Source organism: Etheostoma cragini, chromosome 10, assembly GCF_013103735.1.
Source record: "Etheostoma cragini isolate CJK2018 chromosome 10, CSU_Ecrag_1.0, whole genome shotgun sequence".
Classification (NCBI taxonomy): Eukaryota; Metazoa; Chordata; class Actinopteri; order Perciformes; family Percidae; genus Etheostoma; species Etheostoma cragini.
Window position 1 is genome coordinate 17,645,067 of NC_048416.1, and position 23,979 is coordinate 17,669,045.

Here is a 23,979-nt window from a genome sequence, read left to right on the forward strand (position 1 = left end):
GTTGACTTCCTTAGACAGAGTAGCACAGAGGAAGTAACGCCCACTACGTGTGACTGATTACTTACCAGCGCGCAGACAACACACAGCATGCAAATCGCTCAGTCGCAATAATGGCGAGATTAAGCGAGCATGGGATTCGCCTTAGTTCCGTACGTATTTTAGCAGGATTTATACGTGCGATATTTACTTGCAGAATAACTTTTCTTGAATTGAAACTAAAACTCTGACTTTTTTTTTTATTTTTTTTTTTTATTTATATATAATGTCTTCCCCAGATGAGTCCTTCCTTCCTGAACAGCAACTCTACAAGTCACACCTGGCCCTTCAGCGCGGTGGCAGAGTTAATAGGTAGGCTATGTCTCCGTGAAGGACTGGGCCTGAACCCTAGTCCCCGTCTGGCGCACCTGCTCTGCCGCGCTCTGTGCTTATTGCTGCTGTTACCATTTGGTTTGCTTGCTGTCAGATCATGCACCCTTCCGCTGTCGCCCGCAAAGTGGACTATGAACAGATATTTGTGTTGCTGCTAAAATGGACCGAATGGACTTCCTCTTTCCCACAGTCATCGGCTGGAGCTATTACTGTTACAACCTGTCGGTCTCTGTTGAGTGCCATGGCAATAACTATGTTATTACACTATGTACCAATGACAAGTAGCCTTATTGTAATTTTAGGTTACAATGGTCATAGTATTCCGAACATTTTTAGAAGTAGCCTAATCGCATATGAAAATATGGTTGATGTTCAGATCTCTGTGTTAAAAGGGACACTTGGTACATACTTTAGTACAGCATATAAATTACCAGACGATTTGTCCCTGCACGTGAAACAAAACGTCTGTTTCTGGCCTGTCAACAGTGTCATTCCTCCACTCTGTGCTCTGTCATTGGTTCAGACGTGCTGACCGTCTGTTGGCTGCTCTGAGTTTTAACAGGAAGAGCAGTGTGCTCTAAACAGTTTGCACTATATGACATCACTGCTTTCTCTTCTCACAGTCTGGGACATTGCACCTGGAATTTGTTTTCATAACAAAACGATTTTCATAAAGGGAATGTATGTATATCTGAGCCGAGTTACACAATAATAGCCCTGCAGCAAATTAAAAGTCTGACAACATTATGCCTTAATGTTTGTTGAGAGCATCTGAGAGGTGTTGATTAAGATATGAGAGGAACAGTAAGATGAACGTGTCAAACAAGAAAAGCAATGGGGTGTTGTGAATCACACTTGCTTTGTGGTTTGTATCCTATCATGTACTGGCTTGTCATCTGTGAGTTGATTTTGAAAGCTGTTATGAGATCTCGGAAAACTAAGCGACCCAAACCAGGATTCGGTTCAGTATACATTTTCAAACAGTCGCTCTAGTCACTTAGATTGCGGGGGAGTAGAAAGATAAGAAAGAGGATAGGAGGATAGATTCAAGGTTGGTTAACGCAGGTAGATCTTCAGATAGGAAATCTGTTACAATTTGATAAAAGTTAAAAAAGAGGCTTTGTTTAGAGATTGTAGAGAATGGAATGTAAAGGGTCCCAGCAGATTAGAGCTGTGATTCCCAACCAGGGGTACTTAACTAAGACTATGAAAACTAGTTGGGAAGCGAGCACAAATGATGGCACTACCAAAACAACCCAAAGTCAGTCGGAGCACACATCACAACATTAAGTTACACTTTTTTTTGCTTAAGCTGCAATAAACAAGCCCACCACCTACAATATACAGTGGGGAGAACAAGAACAACATCCTCCCCTAAATACGGTGCTGTCATCCTGTTCCTTTTGCAAGGAAAGCTACCCCAAAGAATGATGTTTGCACCTCCATGCTTCACGGTAGAAATGGTGTTCCTGGGGTTTTACTCATCCTTCTTCCTCCAAACACAGCGAGTGGAGTTTAGACCGAAAATTCCTTCTCCCATTCCGCTTCTGGATCCTCCAGATGGTCATTGGCAAACTTCAGACGGGCCTGGACAAGCGCTGGCTTGAGCGAGGGGACCTTGTGGCCGCGGCAGGATTTTAATCCATGACGGCGTAGTGTGTTACTAATGGTTTCCTTTGAGAATGTGGTCCCAGCTCTCTTCAGGTCATTTATCAGGTCCTGCCGTGTAGTTCTGGGCTGATCTCTCAACTTCCTCATGATCATTGATGCCCCACGAGGTGAGATCCTCCATGGAGCCCCAGACCGAAGGAGATTGACCGTCATCACAAACTTCTTCCATTTTCTGATAATTGCGCCAACAGTTGTTGCCTTCTCACCAAGCTGCTTGCCTATGGTCCTGTAGCCCATCCCAGCCTTGTGCAGGTCTACAATTTTATCCCTGATGTCCTTACACAGCTCTCTGGTCTTTGCCATTGTGGAGAGGTTGGTGGCTATTTGATTGAGTGTGTAGACAGGTGTCTTTCATACAGGTAACAAGTTCAAACAGTTGCATTTAGTACAGGTAATGAGTGGAGAACAGGAGGGCTTTTTAAAGAAAAACTAACAAGTCTGTGAGAGACAGAATTCTTGGTTGGTAGGTGATCAAATATGTATGCCATGCAATAACATGCAAATTAATTATTAAAAAATCATCCAATGTGATTTTCTGGATTTTAGTTTTAGAGTCCGTCTCTCACAGTGTACCTGTAAGTAGGAAAACCTGCAAAATCGGCAGTGTATCAAATACTTTTTCTTCCCATTGTAAGTGCACAATATAATGATGATGATAATAATAAATAATATACCATAAACAACATACATTGTGTGGCTCCTACACTATTTGTTGTAGCATTTACAATAATACAGTATGAAGCAGGTAAATGGAAATAGACTCTTTGTTTCCCAAACATTTTGAGCTCGAGAACCAAAAGAGAAATTTTGTATCTCCAGTCCCCAAACTGTACATTGTAAATTGCCATGGTATCTACATTTATAAACTACTGATAAAGACAACAACAAACCATGAATTTGAAATATATCTATGTATACATATATCTATATATCTCTATCAGCTGTGTATCAAATACTTTTCTGTATATATCTTAGAGCAACATAATGGTACATTTGTCTTCATTTCTTCAACTATTCCGGCAGGAATTAGCCTCATATATTTTCAGAGAGTTAATTTTGTACATGTCACAGAAGGAAAAGCACGGATGTAAATAATAAAATGAATGCTTTCTGAAATCCATTTAGCTTCTTCAGGTACCTGTTTTTGCGCATGCTGGCTTACTTTCACATTTCATTGCATACTAGGACGCTTTTATGGAAGAGAGCCATATATGTATACTTTATAAGTGTACGTTTTTGTATTGTTATTTCATGTTACTACAAAGTATGTTATTTTGAAGCAGTTTAGACGTACTATATGACAGCAGGAAATGTAACGTTAACCAAATGATGATAAATAATACTTGAACTTGAGTTCAGCTCCAGTTGAAAGTAGCAACAAGGTTTGTTTAAGGAATGTATATGTGAGAATTTTAAGTTCATTTGATGTGATATGTCTAATTTTGCTAACTTTGAGTTGCTATTAGCCAATTAATGTAGCACTCGACTAGAGAAGCAACAGTAACTAATTGGGGCCAATTACAACCTGAACTGTTGTAAACTTCCATCACAATTAAAGTTACAACTTTCTGATTCAACTTTGAGCTATCTACGTCACCATCTTATTGTTGCTATGTATGCACACCGTTTTCCTGTGTAATGACCGATTATTGTCAACATTTCTGTTGGGCTCACTTTCAGTTTAATGTTACCCCAAAACACTTATCAAGTGGCTTAGATAGGGTTAACTCTCAGCTAATTGTCTTCCCAATACAGTGTTATTATGACATGTAGGCTACTAGCCTGGATGCCAGCCAAACATAGCCCCGCCCACAACATTTAAGATTGGGAAGAATCTGAGTATGCCGACGTAAGGCTAGTAGCCTAAATGAAAGATGGTCAAATAAAACACCTCAAAAAGCTGAATTTTCATATTGTTATAAATTCTTAATTTGTAATACAGTATGTCTTAGAGGCAAACAATAATTAGTTTTTATAAGCAGCTTTATGCGGGAATGCCTAAATGCATGTTTTCCTTTGTCTTGAGGACCAAGAGTGGAACTCCCCCCAAATAACAATGTCTTTTACATCTCTCTTTTGAGGTTGTTAACTCATTTCTTTCTCCCATGTTCTAGACAATGCATTAGATCCTGGTGTCCTAGCTAAACAGATCTGGATTAATGTATTGGAGGAAGCTGGTCACCTGTGTCTAACCTTCACCGATAATGGTAGCGGCATGACCCCCCACAAACTGCACAAGATGCTCAGGTAAGACATACACATGCATATCAACATGAAGTTAACATGTAAACGAGAAACTCTCAAAGGATGTATTGTAGGATGTTAGTTCAGAAACAATTTTTTTTGCAAATTGTCATTTGACCGTTATTTGGACCAGGCACACAAAGAAGCACATATCTCAGTGTCGATTAAATTCACACAAATAACAATTACAACTACACGGGTGCCCAGATAGCTCAGTTGGTAGAGCGGGCGCCCATATATAGAGGTTTGCTTCTCGACAGAGCAGGCCTGGGTTTGACTCCGATCTGCGGCCCCTTTGCTGCATGTCGTCAGGGTGGGAAACAGCCACAGTGGCTGGTGGATGCCCAATTTTACCAGCCACTTATTTTTTTTACCAGACACTTATTCCAGAATTCTAATTTATCAAAGAAAGTGCACTAGCATGTTTTGAATTGCGGCAGTACATTATTTTGCATTACTGATACATATCTTATTAATATTATATATCTTATTTTATATTATTATGGTGAAGGGTATGTGATGATGTGGGGCTACTTTAATTCCAAAGGCCAAGGGAACTTTATCAGAATGCATTGTATCCTGGATCCATGAAATAACTGGCCTTTAAACAAATTTGCCTGCCTCTATGGAAATTTAACATAGGGGTGTGTATACTTATGCCCCCTGTATTTTAAGGAAGAACATTCTTTTATTCACGATACACTATACATTCACTAAGAAAAGTGGTGTCTCTAAAGGCTGGATTTTTTTTTCCTCTTTTTAGTCAACTTTAGTATGTATTGGAAAAGGTTATGAGCAGCACTGTAAATAAGATAAATGCTAAACATTTCACATCTCAAATGTGAAGATTTGTTGCTTTTGAAAAGTATATGTCTTTGGGTTTTGGACCAAACAAGCAATATGAAGGCAAATTTTCACTATAAAAATCTATTGATTATGGATTATTCTACAATAAAAATAATAATTTAATCATTATTTTGTAGTTACTGTATACAAACAAAATGTGCATCCTTATATCCTTACTCTCCCTTTCACCCTCATGTCCAGCTTTGGTTTTACAGAGAAGGGTTCAGGTAAGGCCAGTCAGCAGGCCATCGGCGTGTATGGGAATGGTTTCAAGTCTGGTTCCATGCGTCTGGGCCGCGACGCGCTCATCTTCACCAAGAATGGTGGCTGCCAGACTGTTGGAATGCTGTCTCAGACCTACCTGGAAAACATCAAAGCCCAAGCCGTCATTGTCCCCATTGTTCCCTTTAACCAACAAACCAATATCCTTCTTAAACCAATAAGGCATGGGAGATAAAAATAAGAGTTTTTTTTCTTCACGTTGATTGGAAGAGAATATGTTTGTAACCTTGCAAGTTCCTTTATGTCCTGACCTTAACCCAATGTTACAGTCTCTGGTGGTGACTGAGGACTCGGAGGCCAGCCTGGCAGCCATCCTCCAACACTCCATCATCACCTCCCAGGAACAGTTACATGCACACTTTGACTCCATACTCTTAAAAAAAGGCACCAAGATATTAATCTGGAATATCCGCAGGTCAGAATCAGCTGGGTTTATGTCAAAAGTTAAAGAAAAAGATTGTAAAAGATTCACAAAGAGATTCTTTTTGACCAGGGAATGAACAGTGGGGATTAAGATGGTCAAAAACATTGGAAACATTCAGCCATACATGTTTTAGACTCACACCAGGTTCAGAGGGTGGATAGGTCAGGGGTCGCGGGTCGCGGGTCGGGGTGCATCACGGGGCGTCTGGAAGGCCGGCCTGCTTTCAATCTGCAGCAATATTTTTGGCGCCCGGCGTCAGTCTGACCTAGACTCAAGTGAGGATACTGTTCAGCACCTAAATCGGCAACTTGCAATTTTATTAGAATGGTACGTGTGGTTAGCATCTTTTATTTGTTTCTGTTGTTTATGAGTTTGTAACCGGCAGTGGCTAACACTGCTACGATGAGTGTACTTTCCCTCTCTCTACTGACAAGTTCGCTCTGCGCTGGAGGTGATCAGGTTTCTATTACGGCTTTCGCAATTAGTCCGTGATTGGCTTTTTGAATCTGTGACGTACTAAATCTATCTTTCTCGGGACACGATATGAATCATAGATTTTAGGGAAGCGCATAGAAATCTCCCCCTTTTAGTAAACAAATATAAAAACAATTTCGCTGGTGACAAACTTTGCACAGATAGGTTAGTATAGACAATATGTAGGCATTTTAGCTAACATAAACTTAAGAAAAACACATGATTGAGCGGAGTTGATCTTCTAAAGATCTGATTACCTTTTCACACATGGCTTTCTTAATAAAAAGTTCTCTAGATGAGGGGAACAGGTAAATGTAGGAGTTTCTCCGACATTCTCGTGTTTCACATCATCGTTATGTTCAAATCAGAAAAGTGTCCCCACTATGTTTATAGTCTTAAAATACTAAGCTCTAAACTAATCAAGATTAGCCAGAGGAAATAAAAATCAATTGAACTCCAATGCATACATATTGGTTTGGACATTGGGGCCCATAAGATACGCTCTTAAAACCTAGCCTGAGAGCTGTGATGTGGCAATTCCTGTTTTAACAACTCCTTCCTTTTGACGTTAACCTAAAGGGCCAAAGATGGCAAGCCAGAGATCGACTTTGAGAGCAATGTGAGTGACTTCCGTTTGCCCGAGATTCAGATCGAAGAGCTGAAGAAAGGTCTGAGGAACAGTGGATCCCTGAGAGCCGAACATGACATCCCAGAGATGCACTACAGTCTTAGGGTGAGTGGAGAAATGTCAGCTAAGTGAGTACAGAGAGATGCTGAATGTTTCACCTGTTTGCAAGAATCATCTAAAGGTCTGGTTCTAACAAAACAACCCCCTTTTTCTGTCTCTACAGTTATGACCTTTAGGTCCAGTAGATCATATCTAACCAATGTAAAGGCTGATATTTATGATGGTAGTCTTGTGGGTTAGTGGCAATTATAATATAGCTTATCAATACTAGTACAGCAAATGCATATAGTGTATGATTACAGTACATGATTGTTTTACTGTTTTAGTATAAATATGGTACTGATTTATTGATGGGCAAGAGTCACATAAAACACTCTTAAAGAATTATGTCACTTTTCCACTGCATGATACATTTCAACTCGTTCACTTTTGGTTTTCCATTAGCAAAAGTTGTGGATAGTACCTAGTACTATTTTAGATACCAACTTGGTCGAGGTACCAAGGGAGCTGAGCCGATACTAGAAGATTAAGTTAAAACGTTCCTCTGTTTGGTTGTTGATAAAAGGATTGAGTGAGTGTTGCGAAGATGATGTCAAGGCAGTTTCACACGCCGTTGCTTTGGCGATCAGCTGAGAATCCCACCTAAACTTTCCGCATTTGAAAACAAAATAGATAGAATATATGTATAGATGTTTGATTCGATTGAACGTTCATTCATGGAGACAGAGTTTGTCCTCAATAGTTAGGCTTGTTAGGACAGTTAGAGCATGAGAGAGTTTTGCATGTTTTAGTGTTGGTAGTTAAGATGGGGGGTAGAGTACAAGGGGAAATTTAGCGGGGAATTAGCGGTTGTGGTTAATGTTTGGTCAAGAGCCTACAGTACATAGCGTGCACGTGTGTGTCTGTGTATCTGTGTATCTGTGTGGCTGTGTGTGTTTCAAGCATGAAACAGTACTTCATCACTACCGAGGGAGCACCTATGGTTTTGTGGTAACACTGACCCAGTTTCCTTTTAAAACCATGTTCAAATTTTGACAATCTTTGTAATTATAAAATTCATAATTACACGTAGTTTTTTCCTGTTTTGCAAGAGAATATTAAGTTTTAAAAGCTCAAGTAATGTACTTTCAGGCTAAAGAGTGTTGACTGATCATGTCAGACCAAAAAACATTTAAGAGTATGTGTTTTGAATTTAAAATGTCTTACTTTTTACACACTCTGTCCGTTTCTGTGTTCTTATCAGGCTTACCTCAGTATCTTGTATCTGAAGCCGAGGACACAGATTATACTGAGAGGGAAGAAGATTCAGGCTAAGCTGGTGTCAAAGAGGCTGACACACATTGAGCATGATGTGTACAAACCCCACTTCAGTGTATCCCTACAATATCTGTGTATGAAGATGGTGGTATAAATCCAAGTTATTATCTATATTTGCCTTTATTCATATGCAAACAGGAAGTGGGAATTTAGTTGCTTTTGGAGATGAATCAGATAGTGTTTCTTTTGCTAGGATCTGATAAGACAACATATGTCTGAGAGAAGAAGATGAAATGTGACTTAATTTGGTTTCCATATAATTTTAGAATGTATTTGTTTTACTTTTATATTTAATGTTTGTCTCATATTCTCTCAAGAACTTTACATGGAGAATTTTAACTGGTTCTTTGTTTTAACGAGGCAAATACTTTCCACTGTATTGTTTGGCGTGGCCAAACATGTTCCACAATACAAGTAGTACAAGTATTAGAAGTACAAGATGTTGCAAGATAGGCATGTACATGAACATGTCCTTGTGATTCAAAATTCACCACTATCTTGGCTGTTTTTGTTATTTTATTTTTTGGGGGGATGGAAAGACACAGTGGCTCTGAAATGTTTGTTCAACAGAATCCAACAAAACTTTAAATACCAACTTCATGCACCTAAATTAACCTGAGTCAAGTTAAAGGCCAAGCAAATGCAGAACTATGCTGTCATCTACAGTGCCTGGACAGTTAATGTTAATGCTAACACTAATACATTTCTGTAATTTGGAGAACTAAGTCACTGATGAAAGATTTGCTAATTGCTGAGCTGAGTAGGAAACCTTGATACTTGTTTTTTGGTACCAACTGGAATGTATCTATAGCAGAGTATTCAAACTGTTAAGTACCTAAAGCTGGTATTAAATCTCCAGTTAGATATTATTTCTCAATTATTTACTTTCTGGTTTAAACCAGCATTTTTTTGTTGTTAAGGCAATATTATTGAGCAACTGCTTGTTAGAACAACATTTGAAAACTTTGGCTTCTTATGTGAATGAAACAATGGTTAAGTTTAATAATGTGTTTATATTATTCCCCAATAATTGTAATTTTGACACTCCTACAGAAATTTAGGTATTGTATTGGCAATAGTGTTTTTGTTATATTTGAGATGATTCAATTCTCAAAACAATCTGCCTCCTGTCATTTAAAATTGTAGTTTCAATAATTGCAGGATTTTCTTTTTTTTAATATTTATCATTATTTGCATTAATATTCCTGTAATTCGTATTAACCATAATGTGGAATTTTTGGCTTTTGCTTGTGTTCACCTCTGAAATCTTGAGCTTGGAAAAATATTTAGAGGTAAACCTGCCAATGTCCAGTGTTGTTAACCTTGACTGGTGTATGACAGAAAGAGAAGGTGAAGGTGACCTTTGGGCTAAACCCCAAAAACAAAGACCACTATGGCATCATGATGTACCACAGGAACCGACTCATTAAAGCCTATGAGAAAGTGGGCGGCCAGCTGAAGGTAGAGGAAAAGGATTTTCTGTATGTCTTTGTGCATGTCAGGCGCAGTGCTCTGCAACACATTTAGTAATATTGGATACCTGCCTCCGCTTAAATCTCACTCTCCAATTCCCTGCAGGCTTCAGGTCAAAGAGCAGGAGTTGGCGTCATCGGTATCATCGAGTGTAACTTTCTCAAACCTGCCCACAACAAGCAAGACTTTGAATACACCAAAGAATACAGGTACAACACACTCTTACAAAACAAACAAAATCAAGACAAACACAAGACGTTTTGTGCTAATATGGGCACAAAACGTGTTTTGTTAACTAGCTACTTAGGTTGATGCTTCATGCTGTGGTTAACAATATGATGAAACATAGCACTGATGACTAATGCAGCTTTTCCTGGAAGTGCATTTTCCGCAAATGTGACGCTAAATAAAGTGTTTTACAGCAGGGAAGCTAATAATGATCACGTTATCTTTTAAAGTAACTTTGACCATACACCTATTGAAAAATATTTGCTTAATTCACTCTAGCTTGTGCTGTTGTGTTTCTAACATGAGAAAAAAAAGTTAGACATGTGTTGTCTTTTCTTTTTTCTTATTCCAAGACTCACCCTTGGTGCTTTGGGCCTAAAACTGAACGACTATTGGAAAGAAGTGACAGAGAAGAAGGCCAGAGAACGAGAGTTTCAGGCTCTAGAAAAAGATGAAAATGTAGTCCAGCATGATGCTGACGAGTGAGTGTTGAATGTTTTTATATGATAGTTGAAGAAAATTCTTCTCCTCACTTACAAGTGTTGTCACAACCTTGCTCCAAAATACGTAAAAGGTGCTTGAAATAACATGTGAAAAACATGTTCAAGTTGCTGTGCTACTGACAGAGGATTTTTGTTGGGACTGTACATCTGGCTCTAAATCTGTACCCGCAACTGTCAAACCATTGGGAGGGTAAAATGCCTAGTCCATGTTCTACAAGCCTTTTATGGATAATGACAGTAACAATATAGGAAGACGCAGGTCACTTAATAACCTATCCTGTAGGAGCTCGTCATTTTAACTGAAAGTGAAAATAGATCTATTTTTTTTCTTCTTTTTTTTCAAACGCTTGAAACCAGAGTTGAGACGCTGCTTCAGAGACGAGTAAACATGCTCAGGCATGGAACATTAGGGGCCTTTATAACCAATTGACTTTTATTTATGGACTTCCCCTCTAACGCCAGCTTCTGTTTACTGACACTTTTTCATGCATGTGTGTCTGTATTTACAGGGGTCCCACTTGGTTACAGTGTGAAGAGTGCTTGAAGTGGCGAAAGGTCCCTGCAAGTCATTACAATGTGGTTCCTGAAAGCTGGAACTGCAGCCAGAACCCCAATCCACGTTACAGGTGTGTATTTCTAATTATTGCTTTCCTTAGATTGGATCAGACGTCATGCAAAAGTAGTCATTTCATTGCACCGGGCTTGAGAAACTCAGATCAAACTGTCCACTTAGTCAGTGTTGATCAAATACAAAGTTAAAGCCAATAAAGTTAAGTTAAAGTTTTTATTGCATTGCTTATTTCAAGCCTCAAATGTTTTCACAAACCTATTTCTAGTGTGCTGTTTAGCTTTAAATGAAAAGGTTTGTGACCCTGTTGCCATGTAGAAAACAATCGAGAAAAAAAACAGTTTTTTATTTCCCTCGTCTTTTATTTTTTTATTTCCGTTGTCCCACCATTAACTCCTAATCCCTGTATGGAGTCCCCTATGTGCTTCGTGATGTACAATTTTGGTTTGCATTTTCAGAATAAACAAACGTGCGTGCGTGTGCGTTCATGCGTGTGCTGAAACAGGAAGACCAAGCAATGAACTTTAGCAGTAGTTGAGTTGCTCAGCCCGGTCTCTTCTCATTTCAGAAGCTGCTTTTCACCAGAGGAAGCAGAAGACAGCGAGGAGCTGTTAACACCCAGCTACCAGAAAAACCACAAGAAAACGTAAATTCCCATTATATTTCTCTAGACCTCTCAAACGTCGTCTGTGTGAGAATTGGTACTCAGACAAACGTTTCACACCGCTACTTGTCCTGCATGCCTGGGTGTGTACTGTATGTGGGTTCACGTGCCATTTTGTGGCTTTCATCTGTCAGTTTCACACTCTTCTTTTGGGATTTAAATGGCTGTGTGTCTAGTTTTGCTATACTCTGCCTGACTGTAATCACCACAGAGGGACTGAAATGAGAAATCAGACAGTTCTTCAAAATATAGGGACTTGTTACTCATAAATGCAAAGGAATTTAAATATTGATACATTTTTTTGTCAATTTGAAATCCACAACTATTTTTAAGGTGACCTATTGTGCTATTTTTCAGATTCACACTAGATCTATTCATACTTAATTCAAACATTTATTTTTCTCATACTGCCCATGGCTGGTGCACTTATATTCCCCTTTGGTCTGAGACGCTCTGTTGGAGCGCCTGTCTTTTTATGCCCACCCAAAAAAATGTGTTTCCAGATCTCCTACAAGGGGGGGTAAAACGAGGAGTGTCACACATGATATCATCAGGGTAACACATTGACAGTAAAATAATGTCCGCAAATCAGAAAAATTAAGGATTATTGATTTCTTTCAGTGAAGCATTTGCAGTCAATCTTGGGTCAAATAATTTTTATATAAAAAAATAAGGATATGTACATGGCTCTATTTGAGCATACTCAAAACTTTCTGTCAGGCCAAGCTCACCCAAGGTGCACCGAGGCGGACACCATCCATTAATTTCTAGCACTCGTCTGCTGTAACCACCCAACATCACAGCTCTAGTTACATTGTTCACGTGTCATACCCATACATAAAAAAAAAAAAAAAAGAACCATTGGTTTGTGGAATGCCATTTTAAAGCCCGCAGATTGCATTTTGGTCGTCACCATTTTGGTATTTTGGAGCCATAAGTGACCATATTTGGACAAGAGGGCGGAGCTGGGGAGGATGACGCGGTATCATGTATGGTTTCAACGGTTCTGCACTAATCTTAACTTTAAAGAGAAATGTGGAAAAGCCTAAAAACATTCTTAAAAAAAAAACATTAAGAGGGAAAGTCGCAGATTTTCAACAAGCTGACGCAAGTCATCTGGCACAGCTTTGCCGGCAGGGGCCATGAGTTACAAAAAGAACTTCAAGCTGTATTAAAGAAGACTTTAAACTAGCAATTGAGACCATTAACTTATTAAGAATGTCAAGTGAGTCATTTTCTCATAAATGTCTATGCTAAAATTTTCATCGGGATGAATAAAGAATTGATCTATCTATCTATGCAATTTTCTGATTGGCTATAATTGTGACACACTGTAACTCCTTCAGATCTCAGGTGTCCAAGGGTTTGGGAGAAAAAAAGCACAGAATCGAAGAAAGGCCAAAAAACTCAAACTGAGTCAGAGCCAGCTTAATTATTGGAGTTATTAAAACTGGAATTTGAAGTTAAACCACTCCATATTTTGAGTATCTGTTCCTCTCGGCTTATCTATTTCTTGTCTTTTTTTTCCTGCAGAGAGCATCCCAAAAGCAGAAAACGAGAAAGATCATTGGAGGTTTGTAAAAACTTAGAAACTTTATGCAACCTTACTATGGCTTAAGGAACAAGTGTGCTATTGTGCTATACAACTCCTGGATATATTGTGTATATTGTAAGTGTGCTTGGTTGTTTTTGTTGCAGGTGTGTAAGTTCCAGAACAAAGTGGCTGAACATCAAATCCTCTCTCGCAGTTCATCAGAGCCAAGCCAGCCTACCTTCCAGCACACACACATGCCTGATCACAAAAGAACAGCAGGTCGATGCCACACAGAGGAAAACTCACCAGAGCAGACAAGCACAGATCACCTGGCATATCATCATACAGACACACACATAGATGATGATGCACATAGAGTGTCACACACGCCACAGAAGGCCGTTAAAAGAGGCACAGTCATTAAAGACAAGACACAAGTCACACATGAGGAAAATGAGACAAATGATCTCAGCCTTGAAGATAAAGAAAGAGACAAAATGAAAGACACAATCGTGAAGCTGTTGGAAAGAGAAGATAACAACACATTAAGGTGGGTTATGCTGCATGTGTACTGTATGTAAGCTCAGACTTGTGAAAAATCTTCCTTAAAGATATTTTCACCAGTGTATTTTACAGTCATCTTTACTTATATAACTTACACCTTACTGCCTTCTTTTCAACTTCTGATTTTTAGTTTTACAGGTTTTTTTCTCCTCCTTTTCAGCCAATATTTGTTCATTCATTTCAGGCCCCAATTAAAGACTTGCAGAGAATATCAGAAAGGGTATGGTAAAGCAGTTGAAAGCTGAAACCTTTGCTGAAACTTTCCACGTTCAGCAGATAAAAGACACCAATGGGGATTGCTGCTGACTGATGACTGAGACATTTCTTTTTAACTATGTCTGTTTAGTTATCAGCAGTCTTCAGGGTGTGTTTAATAGTTCTTGTCAAATCTATGATATTAAAGTGTCTTTGTACACAAACCAGAGTTCCCTCTCCACAAATGATCTAAACCTGACCCTGTTAACCCTTTTCATTCCACTTCATGACCATTGGGCCAAATAACTGCAGGGTGGTGCTCCAGTAGGTGGTAAAAAAGACATTGTGGCAGGCTGTAGGCTAGTTAATGAGACCTGACCATTAAAAGCATAACTCACATTACTACGCCAGGTCAGGGACGCAACACAGAAAAAAAGCTACGAGGGGATAGAATTGATGGTTGCAGTAAAAAAAAAAATACTGCTTAGTATGGCATTTGTATGGCAAATGGGATGGTCAAAATTAATCTTTTCATCATTTATTTTGCCCCCCATTTAAGTGTAGAATTCTTTAGCACTGTCCTTTTTCAATTATGCAGTAACATTATAAATTAATTGTCAATGATTGCTATTGGCAGTTTGTCATTTTCCCATTTAAAATAAAGAAATTGATAAACTGAAGGGTCAGTATGTTGTGAATGAGGTGCCATCTTTCCATCTTTTTCAGCCAGAAACCCCTGTCTTTGTTTTCAGCTGCGTTATCTCATAATATTAATAATACTAACTTTGTCAACAAAATGAAGCCCTGGAAATGCTGTCATTGATGCTTAGTGTATGTAAGTTTATATCTGCATGCTAAACAAACCAACTGATTAACTTTCATCCTTTGTAGCCACAAAAGGAAGTCAGGATCCTCAATTTACTCTGTGAAAAAGAAGTCATGTCTTTTGGAGGGTCAACAGCCTTCCTCAGAAGTCGAGCCACTATCCTTGGAGAAGACCAAGCAAGACAGTAGCGGCCGAGACAAGAAACCAAGTGACGCGGCTCAGCGAACCCCCACCTGCCTCACCTGGACCCACTCACTCCCCTGTACCCAGACTGTGATGGTATCTCCTCTGAGTCGAACAGAAGGGCAACCGAGCAGACTGCTGCCTCCAGAAGGTAGTGACCGGGAAGCGAATTTGCAGAAGCTGGCTGGGTTGGAGAAAGAGGTGCAGAGGCTCCAAAGGCTTCTAGGTCTGGAATTCACAAAGACATCTCAAGGCACCATGACAACTGCTGATAGCAGCGCTAAACAGCCAATACGAGGGCTGGTGACTCCGCCAGCATCCACAGCAAGTAGAGAGGTCGCCTGCCAGACGGAGGTGGCTGAGGTCAGCTGAGTTTAGCCCAAATATTTTAGGTTCAATACGATGATACAGTACATTACAAACACAGTGTTAAATAAAGATGCTTTATTCTAGCCCGTCTGCTAAGAATCGTTGGACATCTTGAGTTATCTTCTGTTTCCTCTGCATCAGAGCTGTACTTCATCCAGCAGCCCGGCCCGGGCTCCAGGACGGCAGGAGGTGGTGGTCCTGGATGCGAGAGCTGTGTGTGTTCCCAAAGAGCAGGCTGAGCAGAACATACCTAAGAAGAAGACAGAAACTCCAAGCAGGACGAGAGTCAGTGACAGCGAGGCCTGTGAAGACAGCAGGTGTGTATTCTAGACAGACATAGAGACACCACCAACTGTATATAAGGAGTTGTTTACTGGTCAGAAATTAAGTGAAACTGATACTCAATCGTAGTTTTTATTGGAAGATTTTTGTAGTGGATAGCAGTAAAAAATTAAAAAATTAAAATTTCAGTGCATGAAACTTTATTTACTATCTCTGTAAGGTAAGGACACATTTACAAATAGCTGAACATGAACATCAGTACAGTATTGAATTAGATTTTGCATGACAAAACTGCTGACTTTTAGATATAAACCTCCGTCGATACGTACCTCCAGTATGCAGGGACATGAATGCCTAAAAGATAAACCAATCCAAACAATGTTAGAATGAATGTCTGCTTCTATCTTTGTCAACTCTCTACTGTTTCATCTACTCTCACTTCTCCAAAAACATTTATGTCATGTCCTCTTTTACACTTATTTCTACGTTCTTGTTCTCCATTTTTGCCGTTTCGTAAATAAAATGGGAATTTCCCCTAGACAGAGTTTCACCTGATCGACTAAAGTGTTGCATAGCTTTAATAACAAAGCTGATCTCCAATCAGATCTTCACAGGAGAATCTGCGCACCATCCGCAACAACGTGGTGGCGCTTCTCACGGTCCTCCTGCCCCAACTGGACCTGACCGGCATCAGCCTGGACACCTCCGACGTGGACAACATCTTACAGCAGATCATAGAGGTCAACTCGTTGAAACTATCACCAGTACTGTTATAAAATCCAGCTAATTTCTGTCAGAGATTGTCTTGTTTTTCCCTTTTATTCTTATGCAAAGTTTGAGTTGGAATTTGTTTTTCTTTAAAATTCTGTTTTTGTTTTAAGTATGATTAATTGCTATTTTTTGTATTGCTACTTTTTTTACTAATTATTACTATAATAAGAGTACAATACAGTGGGGCTCGAAAGTTTTGGCACCCCAGGTAAAAATTTGTATTAATGTGCATAAAGAAGCCAAGAAAAGATGGAAAAATCTAATTAGACATTCAGATAGTATGTCAAAAAAAGATTTTATTTCCATCATTTACACTTTGAAAATAACAGAAAACAAAAAAATGGCATCTGCAAAAGTTTAGGCTCCCTGCGGTGTTAATACCTTGTACTGCTCCCTTTGGCAAGTATCACAGCTTGGAACAATCCCGTGAGCTGTTCTGTCTGATATTTTTCTTGGTCTTCCAGATCTTGCTTTAACTTCCGCTGTTCCTGATGACGGCCATTTCTTAATTACATTCTGAACAGAGGATATTGACATCTGAAAACGCTTTGCTATCTTCTAATAGCCTTCTCCTGCTTTGTGAGTGTCAACTATTGTCAGTTTCAGTTTTCTAGACAACTGCTTAGAAGAACCCATGGTGCTGATTGTTGGGGCAAGGTCAGATGAGTCTGGGCATTTAAAACCTTAAGATTGACATCACCTGGTCTTTGCAGACAATGAGTGAGAACAATCCATAACACTGTCAGGTCTCAGCTTTCCAAAGGTGCATGCTATAAACTCTGCAGGGTGGCCGAACTTTTGCAGATGCCATTTTTTTGTTTTCTGTTATTTTGAAAGTTTAAATGATGGAAATAAAATCTAACTTTTTGTGACATATTATACAAATGTCTAATAAGTCATTTGATGACTTTTGGAGATTTTTCCATTTTTTCTTGGCTTCTTTATGCACATTATGCAAATTGTTACCTGGGTTGCCCAAACTTTCGAGCCCCACTGTACATGAGGGTTTTAATCAAAACCATGGATGTAAACAGGATGGACTTTTGGTCCTACACACATAAGGTCAACATAGTCAGGCTTGTTTCAATATTTAGTTCACACATTCTGTGTTCTGCATTAAATTACTTAAACCATTACATACTACACACTGCCTCTTCATTTTCAATGCTCTTTATTAAACCTATGCAAACGTTCTACGGTACCTCTTATTTGCCACAAGGTGGCAGTTAAGCCTAGTTAAACATGCTTCTCTCAAATCAACATTTTGAGTGTTATCTATGCCAACATGGGAAATCCCCCCTATCATTTAATTTAAGACAATCTTTTAGTTGTTTGACTACCGTGTTCTCTGTCCCCCATTGCCCAGGGCGTCAGTTAGCTGAATCCTAAATTAAGTAAAGGAAATTAAATTATACTAGTTCAAAATGTGCCTGTTTGGAACGGGCCGATTGCTTGGCCTGTTGTATTGCTGTGTGTATCTTTCTCCAGAACCCTTGCACCCCAATACAACCCCAACCACTTAATATAGAAATTCCACTGCATAGCACACTACTGACTTACAGTGTACTTCTTCATCAGAGGAAGACATTGTAGGCTACTGCTACATTTACCTGACAGAGAACATGCCAGATTAATTTAATCACAAAATATCACAATAATTAATAATAAATAATCAGACATTTGCCTCATGGACTCATGAAAGTGTGCTACACATCCGGCCTGTAATGAGAGCTAATCAGCACATCTGTGTTAATCCACCACCAGAACTGGACCGAGTACAGTGCAAATAAAGAGAGTTTTTGTTAAACTCCATTTTAGTGTTGTCTTTTTGGTCAACGCTATTGCATGTTGATATCGCCACAGTCATTACATCTCGTCTCATTATTATTATCATTAGCAAATTCAACACTTTGTGTTCATTTCCTAACAGGCTTAGAGTCTGGACCGTAAACGTTGAAGCTGGGGTTTTGTTTTGCAGACAGTAACATTGTTAGTGTTATAACAAACACACTGACATATAGACATTCTTGTAGGCTAATGGATAGCCTACTGAACAACTTGATGATACAGACGACAAACCATTTTGTGGAATGATGCATAATCATCTGATATTTGCAACAATGTGACTCAAAAATAGTGTATGCTAGCCATGCTAGCTAGTCTATGCTAGCCATGCTAGCTAGTCTACCATCGACTGTTGCGATTTTATGGCTCATACCCCAATTGTCAATGGAGAAATTGCATTGTATTTTTACATCCGGAACCGGCCGTGGGCAGGACTGTTGAGCTTTATTAGCGGAATCACGCTCTGCCACTTGTTGGCTGTAGCTGGTTGTGCATTTCATGTGTGGAATTCTGAAACTTCTTAAATTTGGGAATTGTCGTTTGTTTATTCAAAGTCCAAGACAGTCCAAAGTAGGCCTAGTGCTACTTTGCACATTTTTGTGGTTCTGAGGTGTATTTCACATTGTAGCTGTCAAAGCTCTGCTGCTTTCTTCGACCCACTCTGTCTCTGGTTCTGTGCTGTGCAGTGGAAGAGGGGCAAAAGACAGTCAAAACTTTAAATATTTGACTTTTGCAGAAGGTACAAAAATGAGTGTCTACAGGCAATGTGTTCCTTGCAAGTTTGGTGCTGCATTTCTGCATATGGAGTTGGAGATTTGGTCAGGATAAATGGTGTCCTCAATGCTGAGAAATATAGGGAGATACTCATCCATTATGCAACACCATCAGGGAGGCGCATGATTGGCAAATTGGCAGGACAACAACCCAAACATACAGCCTTGGCATAACTATCTCCAGTGTAAAGAACAACAAGAAGTACTGTAAGTGATGGAATGGCCCCCACAGAACCCCGGTTCTCAACATCTTTGAGTGTGTCTGGGATTACATGAAGAGACAGAAGGATTTGAGGAAGCCTACACCCACAGAAGATCTGTGGTTAGTTCTCCAAGATGTTTGGAACCACCTACCAGCAGAGTTCCTTCAAAAACTGTGTACCTAGAAGAATTGGTGTTGCCTTAAAGGCAAAGGGTGGTCCCACCAAATATTGATTTGATTTAGATTCCTCTTTTGTTCATTCACTGCATTTTGTTAATTGATTAAAATAAACCATTAACACTTCATTTTTTTTAAACATTTTTAGTTTTAAGCAGTTTTTCATACCTGCCTAAAACTTTTGCATAGCAAGACACTTGTCAAGTTTGAAATCCTCTCCAATCCAACGGTTGGAGAGATATGCAAATAACAGACAGACACACGGACTTTCCTTTAATTTACAGATAGATAGAGTATTTGTTCAATCTGATGTGTGGCTTGTTATTGTATTCTATTAAAGTTGTGCATCACAGTATCAACAGCACACCCAACAGTCGGCAAAATGCTCAGGAATTGTGTCCTATGTTATCAACTCTTGTTACTATTAATGGTTGATTTATCATCAGTTCTAACCCATTAATAACAGTCCTTTGGCTGTAATTTACCCTGTATTTCTTTTAATAATGCAGTTATAAATGTTGTTGGTTATAAAATGTATTAACAGACAATTTTTCAAATGAATTTGCCCAATGTCCTCCTCCACCACCTTCACACACTCTACACGCCCCCGTGTGCAATTTCAGCTTCCCTGTTGTTGCATCTTCTCTCCTCCCCCTCCCTTTTAAATGGTTCAGTCCCAGCAGCAGCCGCAGAGCCGGCCAGTGTTTCACCCGGGACACGGTGCAGCTGACCGCGATGGGAACCGCGATACTTCTGGTCCTACTGCTGCCGCTGCTCTGCTTCTCTGTCGGGGAAGACGCCAAAGCAGAGGAGTCTGCTGCTGTTGTTAGAGAGTATTATATAGCAGCTGTAGAAATTGGCTGGGACTATGTCTATGCCGATGTTGACCCAGCGTCTGACCAAAGGTGAATATTTTCCTGTTTAATTTAGGCAAACCCGTCTGTCATTTAGAACTCATAGCCGGTTTCAAAGTCAGTTACTTCAGGACTAGCTGGCTTGCTTTTCTTCCTATACAGGCTCGTGGTTTTGGGGGGGAATTTATTAGAAACTGGTTAAAAAAAATGGCAAATTTATAATTTATTCAGATGGTTAACAGTGATTAAGAGGGGACTTTTTAAACTGTTTTCTTTCTAATTTCTTATTTAAATATTTGATTGTTTTGTTTTCTTTTGTTTTTTTAGGAAGAGATCCAAAGATATTCCTCAAAAATACGTCAAGGCAGTTTACAGGGAGTATACAGATTCCACATACACTGTCCCCAAGCCAAGGCCAGCATGGACAGGTTGGAATGCTCTTTTGATATTGTGTTATTTTTCACATTTTTAACAGTGGTTTATACTCCGCTATTAATGAAATAAATAAACATATTAAAGAAAATATTAGCCAGAACCTGACAGTTAAATTTTGTAGCTTTACACTCAGGAAAATGATTTGAAGACTGATGTTGGGGACAACAATAGTGTTTTTGTTTGACTTTTCAACACAAAGAACAAAATGTAATAGTTTCAGAGCATGATTCTTCAGATTTGTCTTAAATTAAGGGGTCATATGTTTGACTTCTTTAAGAAGGTTGTGTCCTCTGGTTGCAGGTATTCAAGGTCCGGTGATTGTTGGCCGAGCTGGTGACAGGGTGGTGGTCCACTTTAAAAACCTGGCCTCCCAGTCCTACAGCATCAGCCCTGTGGGGATCACCTACTGGAAACAGTCTGAAGGTAAATAACTGAATGAAAGGAGCTGCTGTCATCCTTTGAACCTTTTTTTTTTTTTTTTACTGTCTCTCAAGCAAAAAAAACTAGTCAACAGCATACTTTTTCTAGTAAAGTTTTTGACTGCATTTTGACTCATAATTTCTTTTTAATGTGATATCCATGTTACAGTGTAGATGAGTTAATCCTATTTTAAGAGCTTTAAGGAAAAACTCCAAACTGATCCTCTTACTCACATGCTTCTTTCTCTTTTTTTGCTGACGTTCGACATAATGTTGAGAGAGTCATTCCTTTAGGAGGCAAGGATATAAATGTCACATTACCACTAACCAGAACCATTTTAGAAATGACAGTGTCATAATAATCCTTGAGATATTCATAAACAAAGTTGCCTCCTTATTCTTGAGAAATCCCAGCAAGCGACGGTTATAATCCTTTTGTGTGTGCATTTGTTTACGACATGTTGGAGCCAAACGGTCAGTCGTACTGCTTGATATCTAATGTAAGATGCCTTTGAACTACAATAACCAACTGCAAAGAAAATACCCCTGATCCAAAAAGCTTTTTAAGGTTAATACTATTTACTGAAGGCATTGGCATATGTTCTTATGCTGCTGTAGATCCAAAGCGGTCAGTTCTTGTTAACGGCTCATGCCACAGGGTAGCTTCCTATAATGAAGTTCTTCATAATCTGAAAAGCTGTACCTGACATATACAAGAATTATATCACTAAACAGATTTAATCACACCAAATTTGCTGCCCGTGGGTGTGCGTGTGCCTGCACTTTCACCTTTATTCCAGATTGTAAACCCATGTTTTTTATTTTGAAAGTTTTAATTTCAAACAGTCCCACAATTTCTCCAACTTTATGTCATTTGTATTTTCTGCGATATCATCAGAGTCCCTCGGTACAATATTTTTGTCCATCATTATAGTATAAAGATTAGACCAAATTACACGTATTCTTGGGACACCTGTTTTCCGAGTCATGCTGCACCTTTTTTATTTCCAGGAGCCGGGTATGATGACTCTACAGCCGGCCAGGAGAAGGAGGACGATGCTGTCTCTCCAGGAGGATACTATAAGTATGTCTGGGACATCAGCCACAATGATGGTCCCACCATCAGCGACCCAGAGTGCGTAACCTACTCCTACTCATCCCAGGTGGACACGGTCCGAGATGTAAACTCAGGACTCATTGGTGCCTTGCTCATCTGCAAACCAAGTGAGTGTGTGTTTGGGCAAAGGGCACATATATAGCATCTAATTTCACAAACACTATGTCTCCTAAGCCTTAAACATGCTTGTGAAAGTCACCTTCTCTCACAGTAATCTTCCATGTCATGTTAAAGGTGGTTCTTAGAACATGAAACATGAAGTGGTCAGATGTAATGTGATAAAGTAGATGAACAGCCTATATGTCTTTTGCCTAATAATTTGATCTATGTCTTATTAGATCATGTGTATGTATATGAAAAGAAGTTTTTTTCCTTTTTGCCATTTTTGTGTTTTTTCTTCCTGCATTCTTGCCTAAACTCTAAATTGTTGTCCGTCATCCCATCCTCTTTCAGTCACTCTGTTTTCTGATTTGTACTTGTCTGGAAAACTTTTAAATTAAACTCAGCAAATTCTTTTAATAATTGATTATTAACTCATCAGCATCGAGCATTGAATCATTCTAGAGATAATCTAAGAATCAATTATTTTTCCCCACCCCTATTGGACAGGGGTTTAACTTACTCTAAAGAAAAAAAATTCAAAATTAGAAATAAAATATTAGATATTAAGATAAAAATATTATATTATCACATCTTGCATCTTCATCATCATCGTGTGTGTGTGTGTGTGTGTGTGTGTGTGTGTGTGTGTTTGTGTGTGTGTACTTTCCCAGGTGCCTTCACAGATAATGGCAAGAGGAGGAATCCAGCGTTTGTCCTGCTGTTTGCAGTGTTTGATGAGACCAAGAGTTGGTATGGAGAGGTTGGAGAGAGAAGGACCAGGGAGAAGTTCAAGAAAAGCACCGGCAGCAAGGAATACCACACCATCAATGGATACGTCAACTCTACGTTACCCGGTAATGAACCGGACTGGCTGTAGACAGGGAGTTTATTTGATGAAGTTGCGTTGTTAACTCTGCTCAGATTATCAGTGGCTGCACTGTATGCTTATATTCTTTCTTTCTTTCTTTCTTTCTTTCTTTCTTTCTTTCTTTCTATCTTTCTCTCTCGCTCTCTCTCTTGTAGGATTGACAATGTGTCAAGGCCGTAATCATGTTTTCTGGCATCTGATTGGGATGGGCACAGCTCCAGAAATCCACTCCATTCAGTTCCAGGGTCACACTCTGCAGGTAATTCAAGTTTTCATGTAAAACACAGTCATAGCAAACTAGGGTTGGGTACCGAACCCTGTACTTTTTGGGATATCGACCGAATTACGTCGGTGCTAATGAGGACCGATTCACTTTAAATGAAACGGTACCAAATTTCGGTACATGAGACCAAGCAAGTGCAAGCTTATTGGTCTGACACTCACACTGACACACACACACACACCTGCGCGCCCGCAGAGGTGCGGACGGAGTAAACTCAAGCAAACTACGTTGGCTCTGCAGTTTTGTTCACACAGACCCAATTCAGTCATATGATATTTAATGGTGACCCAAAAGCAGTCATGGTGCTGTTGACGTTACACTTCCTCCGAGACAACCAGGCACAACAGAGAGTTCTACAGTGGGTACGGAAAGTATTCAGACCCCTTTAAATTTTTCACTCTTTGTTTCATTGCAGCCTTTTTCCAAAAA

At 39.4% G+C, this 23,979-nt stretch overlaps 2 protein-coding genes and 1 long non-coding RNA gene across 5 annotated transcripts in view; 2 read left to right on the forward strand and 1 right to left on the reverse strand.

Annotated features, from left to right (window-relative positions):
* zgc:152774 (uncharacterized protein LOC553526 homolog) lies at positions 1 to 16,636 on the forward strand. Of its 2 annotated transcripts, none has more exons than XM_034883207.1 (17): positions 1 to 149; positions 276 to 348; positions 4,155 to 4,287; positions 5,332 to 5,552; positions 5,680 to 5,827; positions 6,890 to 7,043; positions 8,242 to 8,370; positions 9,657 to 9,776; positions 9,894 to 9,997; positions 10,370 to 10,498; positions 11,029 to 11,145; positions 11,656 to 11,733; positions 13,285 to 13,324; positions 13,450 to 13,835; positions 14,936 to 15,416; positions 15,564 to 15,739; positions 16,309 to 16,636. In XM_034883207.1, the coding sequence occupies exons 1-17, from the start codon at positions 111 to 113 to the stop codon at positions 16,478 to 16,480; spliced, it is 2,700 nt and encodes an 899-aa protein (XP_034739098.1). In that variant the 5' UTR covers positions 1 to 110; the 3' UTR covers positions 16,481 to 16,636. The 2 variants fall into 2 exon arrangements, with proteins under 2 accessions (XP_034739098.1, XP_034739099.1); XM_034883208.1 differs by having other exon boundaries at positions 13,465 to 13,835.
* Positions 14,315 to 23,979, reverse strand: part of LOC117951492 — a 23,467-nt gene continuing 13,802 nt past the window's right edge. Inside the window, exon 4 of the long non-coding RNA XR_004658196.1 lies at positions 14,315 to 14,326. This is a non-coding gene — a long non-coding RNA (uncharacterized LOC117951492). The remainder of the gene's footprint in view (positions 14,327 to 23,979) is intronic.
* The window catches only part of f8 (coagulation factor VIII, procoagulant component), a 17,428-nt gene continuing 13,562 nt past the window's right edge, over positions 20,114 to 23,979 (forward strand). For both annotated transcript variants that reach the window (XM_034883205.1, XM_034883206.1), the window contains exons 1-6: positions 20,114 to 20,377; positions 20,654 to 20,754; positions 21,062 to 21,184; positions 22,192 to 22,404; positions 23,071 to 23,253; positions 23,423 to 23,526. In XM_034883205.1, coding sequence (XP_034739096.1) covers positions 20,208 to 20,377; positions 20,654 to 20,754; positions 21,062 to 21,184; positions 22,192 to 22,404; positions 23,071 to 23,253; positions 23,423 to 23,526 — 894 coding nt within the window. In that variant the 5' untranslated portion in view covers positions 20,114 to 20,207. The remainder of the gene's footprint in view (positions 20,378 to 20,653; positions 20,755 to 21,061; positions 21,185 to 22,191; positions 22,405 to 23,070; positions 23,254 to 23,422; positions 23,527 to 23,979) is intronic.

What these genes read in the sequence shown, in the direction of transcription:
- zgc:152774 (XM_034883207.1), top strand. Translation starts at nt 111, where the DNA reads ATGGCGAGATTAAGCGAGCATGGGATTCGCCTTAGTTCC. An exon ending in CGCGGTGGCAGAGTTAATAG is followed by an intron (nt 349 to 4,154) that starts GTAGGCTATGTC and finishes CCCATGTTCTAG; the next exon opens with ACAATGCATTAGATCCTGGT. An exon ending in AACGAGAAAGATCATTGGAG is followed by an intron (nt 13,325 to 13,449) that starts GTTTGTAAAAAC and finishes TTTTTGTTGCAG; the next exon opens with GTGTGTAAGTTCCAGAACAA.